The sequence below is a fragment of the Sinocyclocheilus anshuiensis genome, unplaced genomic scaffold (genome assembly GCF_001515605.1).
Source record: "Sinocyclocheilus anshuiensis isolate Anshui unplaced genomic scaffold, SAMN03320099.WGS_v1.1 scaffold274, whole genome shotgun sequence".
NCBI classification, from domain to species: domain Eukaryota; kingdom Metazoa; phylum Chordata; class Actinopteri; order Cypriniformes; family Cyprinidae; genus Sinocyclocheilus; species Sinocyclocheilus anshuiensis.
In genome coordinates, this window is record NW_015547698.1 from 333,788 (window position 1) to 341,154 (window position 7,367).

Here is a 7,367-nt window from a genome sequence, read left to right on the forward strand (position 1 = left end):
CCGTGGGGATTCAGAGATGGAAACGCTCCGGCTGCTGCATGCTGGGAATGAAAAGACACTCAAACACCACAGAAACTGAAGACCTACAGGATCATTTACAGTTCATTTAGGAAACCGCCTTCTGAAAAGAAGAAAGAGTGTGTGTCAGGATTATTACTGTACACTACAACTACAACTAACAAACCTACAATGGCTGAAAAAGTATTCTTAACTTTAAAAGTGATCAATTGTACTACAATAAAATATTAATAAATAAAATACAAAATTATGAAAAAAATAATTGTAAAATATATGATGTAAGATGTAAATGCTAAATATACATACTTTTTAAGAAACCTAAAAATGACTTTAATATAATAATCATAATCATAATCACAACAATAACTACAAATATATGAAAATATTTTAAGAAACTTAAATTATGTTTTTTAAATAAATCACAAATATAAATGTAATAAACTGTAATAAAACATAAATGCAACATAAGTCCATAATATCACATCTCTGAGTGTACCTCTCTGCTCATGGCCAGCGCGAGCTGCAGCTGTAGCTCTTCTTCTCCGCTCGTCTGCGGTCGAGTTTGCTCCAGATCAGATGCTCGGGGAGACGAGGAGGACGCTGACAGACAGACAGACGGACGGGTGAGGATCATTCACCTTTATTTATGATTTATGAGTGTGTGTGTGTGTGTGTGTGTGTGTGTGTGTGTGCTGTGTGTGTGTGTGTGTGTGAGAGACAGTGTGCGTGCGTGTGTGTGTGTGTGTACGAGTGTGAGTGTGTGAGACGGCCTCATTAGACTACAAACACACGAGCACATGGCAGCAGCAGCTGTGAGGAGACTGCAGGAGAAAAGCACTAAAGTTGTCTCATTATTAGCTATGAAGAATATGAGGATGTCACTTTCAGACAAAAAATAACTGTATAATACACACACACATATTTATACAGAGAGAGAGAGTATGGAAGTGACATCCTACACATTATTTTTTACCATTTTTTTTTATATTTATTATATATTTAAGTTTTTTTTCCCTTCCATTTTATTTCAATTTTACTATTTTATCTTATTCCATATATTTTATTCATTCATTGCAATTATTTTTTTCAAATGTGGTCATCCTAACTGAGATCTTCCTCATTATAATGCCAGAATATACATAATTTATAGATCTATATTTGAAGAGACATTGCCGTTAAATAGCTTAAATGTAATTTAAATTAAAAATAAAGTACGAGTAATATAGTTTTAGCTAACTGCAGCATCAAAGTCAGTTTTCTAGAAAGTATAAAAATGTTTTTACAACAAATATGTTGAGTTTTGGTTTCAAATTCAAGTGCATGCATTCAGCATCATCACTAAAATATATTGTCAATTAAAGGAAATTAAAAATTGTTTTTGTACCCGATTGTTTGTTTTATCTACTGTATCATTCATCATTCTTCTGTTGTTGTATCTTGTTATATTATACAGTATATGCTGTTGTTTAAACGAATGGAAGCTGACACTGAGCCAACAGCAGGAGTTAAAGAGCGTGCGTCTCACAGTTGAAGGATGACGGCGATCCTCTGGAGCGGCTGAACTCTTCTCCGTACAGAGCGTTCATGCTGGGCTGACTGCTGCGTCTGCTGGGGTACGCCGGAGGAACGCCGCTCGCCATCCTCTCTTTGGTCTTGAGTGCCTGCGCCCGCTCCTGCCTCAGACGCTCCTCGTCCCGCAGCAGAGCCACCAGCTGCTTGGCTTTCTCACGCACGTTCACGCCCTGGTCGCGCCCGTCCCGGTCCACGTACTGGAAGTCCCGCAGAGTCTGGATGGTGAAGGCGTTCTCGCGGCACTGCTGGGCCACGCGCTCCGAGCCCGTCTTAGCCAGATAGTCTAGCAGCGTCAGCGCCTGAGCACACAGACAAACCAGATCTCTGCACTCCATTCTCAACCTTTTGGACTCTGCTGTCCAGAAAAAAAAGAAGATTTCCTCTGGTTCATCTCCTGTAATTTACAGAAACCAGGAGTTTTCACACATTAAAATGGGTAACTAAAATATTTTTAATTATAATTAAAATAATTACATTTCAGGATTCCAGTTTTAAGAGCTGAATATTTTTGAGGGTTCCAATAACCAATTAATTTACATGACTTTTCCATTCATTTGGTTTACTGGATTAAAGTTAAGAATGAAAAAAAAATAATTCTCACAATTTCTACTGGATAAAATATTTTACTAAGCTAAAAAAAAATGCATATTATTTACAAAATAAATAAATAAAAATTAAGATTTTATCCATTTCCACGACTTTTTCCAAGGTCTAGAAATCACACTTTTTTTTTTTTTTAATTAGGCTAAAAATCAATTTGTAATCACTAAAATACACAAAAAAAAGGCTAGAAATTACTAATTAGACTAGAAATAAACTAAAAATATAATAAAATTAACACATTTTTAAATTAGTCTAGAAATAACTTGAAATCTGTAATTAGACTAGAAGTAAACTAGAAATCACACACTTTTTAAATCATGCTAGAAAATCACACTGCAATCACTAATTTTACTAGAAATAAACTAAAAATATAATAAAATTAACACGTTTTTTAAATTAGGCAAGAAATCACAAGTTAGACTTTATAATTACAAATTAGAGTTTTTAATTACATAAAAAAATAGACTAAAATCACTTGAAATCATTAATAAGACTAAAAAATTAACTACAAATAATTAGCCTAGAAATCACATTAAATCCTTAATTAGAGTAGAAATAAGCTAAAAATAATATTTTTTTTAAAACATTAAGCTAGAAATCACTAATTAGACTAGACAAACTAAACATGAACAAAAAATAAGACTTTAAAATCTGGCTAAAAATCTAATTAGACTAGAAAAAAAAACACTTTTTACTTTTTGTAAACTTAGGCTAGGAATCACTAATTAGACTAGAAATCACAAAAAAATAACACGTTTTAGACTAGAAATCACTAATTGGACTATAAATAAGCTAAAAATAACACTTGTTAAAAATTAGGATAGAAATCACTAATTAGACTATAAATAAACCAAAAATCACTTTTGTTTAGATAAACCTAAAAAAAGTCACTAATTCACTCTTCACTAATAGCTTGAAATAAATGGTGATCATTTTTCTCATATCTCCAGGTTTTCTGAGACTGTGGGAATCCTGCTTCGTCAGAGGTGTTGAGGGAAATCTCTTGTTTTAGTTTATTTGAATGCGCGCTCGAGACGGATGCGCACACCTTGTAGACGTGTCTCCAGTTCTTGCCGTGGTCGTTGAGGCGCTTCCACACCATGGCCATGACCTCGCTGAAGGCCACCACGCTGAAGGTCAGCTCGGCGATCTCCGACATCAGCGAGCTGGACGGGCCCCAGGGGTCGTTAGAGGTCGCCTCGCGCACCTTGATCTCCGCGTCCGAGTAGTTGTGCACGAGGTTCTTCACCTGCCGCCGCAGGGCCGAGGTCGTCATGGCGACAGCGAGTGTGCGCGAGGGGGCGGAGCTCTGGCCTCCGCGGTGAGACGAGACAGTTCACGCCAACGACAGCCAGAGCTGAGAGACACACATTTACACCGCAAAAAACTACTATTACATGCTTCTCAGTTTTATAAAGTCACGCAAACTCAGACAGTTGTATGCAATTATAGTTTGCATATATGTACACTCTCAGAATAAAAGGTACAAAAGCTGTCACTGGGGCGGTACCTTTTCAAAAGGCACACCTTTGTACCTAAAGAGTTCATATTGGTACCTTAAAGGTGCATATAAGTACCTGAAGTGTACAAAAGTGTACCTTTTGAAAAGGTACCTCCCCAGTCACAGCTTTTGTACCTTTTTTTCTGAGAGTGTATATATATATATATATATATATATATATTCACACACAAGTAAGATTTTTAAGTGACAAATATTCAGAAATATGAAGCGGCACAACTGTTTTCAGCATTGATAATAATCATAAATGTTTCTTGAGCAGCAAATCAGCATATTATTATGATTTCTGAAGATCATGTGACACTGAAGACTGGAGTAATGATGCTGAAAATACAGCTTTGATCACAGAAATAAATTACACTTTAATAGATATTCACATAGAAAACAGCTGTTTTAAATTGTAATAATATTTCACTATTTTTACAGTATTTTTGTTCAAATAAATGCAGCCTCTGTGAGCAGAAGAGACACTGAAGAGGTCAAAGGTCATTTACTAAACATAATTTCCTGTCGTTTTTGTGGTCTGTAGAGAGTTAACAAGCTTTTGAGCACATAAACAGATGCAGTTCTAATTAAAATGCCCCCCTCCCTCTTCATTTGCGGCGAGGGGAGAGCGATTACCATTTTCAGCATCATCAATAATTCAGATCGGCTCCAGTTTGCACTCATCTTAAAAAAACACGGCCGCAAGAAGAGGGTCGGTGGGGAGAGAGAGCCATGCGTTATCTGTCTCCAAAAACAGACCCCGAATTTACCCCAGCACCCAAACATCCTTCAGACGGCCTGTATACATCTGCGTTCCTGCGCTCGCAACATCAAGGTGATGGGTTCAATCCCCAATGATTAATGCATCTGAAATGCTGCTGAAAGCACCTGCTAAATTAATAAACGCATCTTTGACTCAGGTGTGATTCACAAACTCCACCAATGAATCAGCTCACGCTGTTACCCATCAGCCCACAGACACAGAGAGCAGCAGACCAGCGGTGAATCACAGCGGCACGTTTAACCCTCATGCCGTGTGCGTTTCATTCGGAAAACACCGGAGGCCGAAGGGTCAACTGAGCTTAATCTGGAGGAGCTGAGAGTTTGCTGTTAATCACAGCAGCAGCAGAGCTGGGAAACATCTCACGATTTCATTCACTAGAAGCCATCAAACAAATCTGACTGTGGGGAAATGACTGAATGTTTATAGGACACTGTAAAATAAAATACAAATTATTAAATTTAAATTCTGTGAAATTAATGGTACAAAGCTGGCAGCTGTGGTTATCAGAACTTCACCATAAAAAAAATACAGTAGCAAAAATTAGGTTTCACAGATTGAACTTAAGTTTACAGTAAAAAAACAGTACTCCATTAACTGATAAGTAGTAAAGTACTACTTAAGTACTAAAATCTGTTTCGTATCTAAACAGCCACTTTAAAAACACAGATGATAGTGAGAAAACCACAGGATGAATCAAAGAAGCTTTTCCACAAGTTGAAGTGAATGCTAATCAGTGTTAGGGAAAGTTACTTTTGAAAGTAGTGCATTATATTGTGTTACTGCATTAAAAAGTAACTAATTGCATTACTTAGTTATTCTTTATGGAAAGTAATGCATTCTTTTTCTTTTGCATTACTTTTTGCCCTGGGCTGGGCTGGGCTTGCTTATTTGTTTTTTAATAACAAAAGACCCAAAAGTTATATTTTTGGCAGCTGCCAGGGACCTAAAGTGAAATGAATCAGCCTCAGGCTGAAGGAAGCGCTTCTGCACCTCTCTCCCAGTGTTTCTCTCAACAATGAGAAATGTCAGTGAATAAATGGAAAAACAAAGTGACTTGCATTACCTATTTGAAAAAAATAACTCAAGATATTTAGTTGTAAATTTAGAGGTAATGCGTTTCTTTACTAGTAACTTGAAAAAAGTAATCTGATTAGATAACTCACATTACTTGTAATGCGTTACCCCCAACACAGATGCTAATATATAGAGGGTGGTTTATTCTATTTCACTTCCAAAAACAAAATATAATAGTATTTTACAGTGAAATTGACGAAACTATTAGTTTTTCATCATATATAGTAAGAGAACTTCCTGTTAACCAGTTAACAGATTTATGCCGTAGCATATTCCCAGTCTATTACTGTTAAAATTACAATCATTTTGACAGTGTAGCATCAGCTGATTTGCCTGAACATCTCTGCCCTTCGCACGGCTGCGCTCTTCGACTTTGTATTTCTGTGTGTGAGGCAGAACCTAATCCTACACGTCCTTCATAGAGCCTCTCTAAACCCAGCGCTGCACTCGGTGAAAAACCCACGTCGTACCTCAGGGTTCATCTGCTCCAAAACTTGGGCAAAACACAATGAGGCCAGTCTAGATCCGTTCTGCATCCACCCCAAAACCTGCTGGCTTTGAACCAGGAGCCGCTAACATCAGCACTTTCATTATCACTTTTTCAAAACTAGACCAACACAACAAAAGGTGATCACTCTCAATAGGATTAATGAAGATGGTGTGAAGAAATACAACTCACCTTTAGTTCGATGCATCTAAAACAAAACAAAATGTGTGTGAATTGATCACTAATTCAATATGTATTTAAATAACTTGAGGTACGTAAACTTAATGTTAAAATGAGTAAATGTTTAGTAAACATCCTTAAAGAGATATAGTTCTCAAGTTGTTCCAAACCTGCATGAATTTCTTTCTTCTGTTGAACACAAAAGATATGGTAACCAAACGGTCATTGGTAGCCATTAACTTTCATAGTATTTTTTCCCCATACTTTTAAAGCCAATGGCTATCAGCAATTGTTTGGTTACCATCAATCTTCAGAATATCTTCTTTTGTGCTGAAAAGACGAAGAACAATTTTTTTTTAAATTTTTGGTTGAACTGTCCGTTTAAATTGTACTATACAATACCAGCATGACCATCAGTCATCCTGCTCTCTACATAATGGTCGACCATTAATGCTTTAAATGACCTGCTACTAACAATTTAGATTCCCATTCCCATTTTAACATTCTCACAACCAAAATGTAACTTTTTTGGAACATAAATGACCTGAGCTACCTAAGTTGATCATAGAGAGCACTGGTGCTGATCTACTTATTATGAAGATTTTGAGAAACGCAGGCCTGGTTCATCTGCTGTAGACATGAGAAGAAAACAACAGACCCACCATGACTGCGGTGCCGTGTGTGAGCACAGGACAAGTCTCTGATGAGTGTGATCTCAGCGAAGACATCTGCTCTGCAACACAACACACTTTCATCAAGCAGATCCCCACGGAGACGTTTAATTCTGTCAATGGCCTTTTATGCTCTCCTTATTGAATTATTCCACTCCTTGTTCCAGCGGTGATCACAGATTCATCTCACTCACAGTACTATATATTAAACAGCCAAATATAGCTGTACAGCCTGATGCCACAGAAGGCCCTTGGATGTGATGTGAACTTAAAAAAGTTATCCTGTGATGTGTCACAGAATATTTAAAGCAACCATGATGCCATAAGAAAACCTGAAGTTTCAAAGATTCTATAGAACTATTTTAAATTTTTGAGTTATATTATGTCGCAGAGCACATCCTAATAAAGTCATAAGCTCCTTTCACACACACACACACACACACACACACACACACACACACACACACACACACA

The 7,367-nt window shown here is 37.0% G+C and overlaps 1 protein-coding gene across 1 annotated transcript in view; it reads right to left on the reverse strand.

Moving 5' to 3' along the window:
• LOC107703747 (epsin-3-like) overlaps nucleotides 1–7,367 on the reverse strand; it is a 14,515-nt gene that overhangs the window by 5,363 nt on the left and 1,785 nt on the right. Inside the window, exons 2-4 of the mRNA XM_016506470.1 lie at nucleotides 3,242–3,550; nucleotides 1,544–1,889; nucleotides 515–618 (exon numbers count right to left, since the gene is read on the reverse strand). Of these exons, the coding sequence (XP_016361956.1) occupies nucleotides 515–618; nucleotides 1,544–1,889; nucleotides 3,242–3,469 (678 nt within the window). The 5' untranslated portion in view covers nucleotides 3,470–3,550. The remainder of the gene's footprint in view (nucleotides 1–514; nucleotides 619–1,543; nucleotides 1,890–3,241; nucleotides 3,551–7,367) is intronic.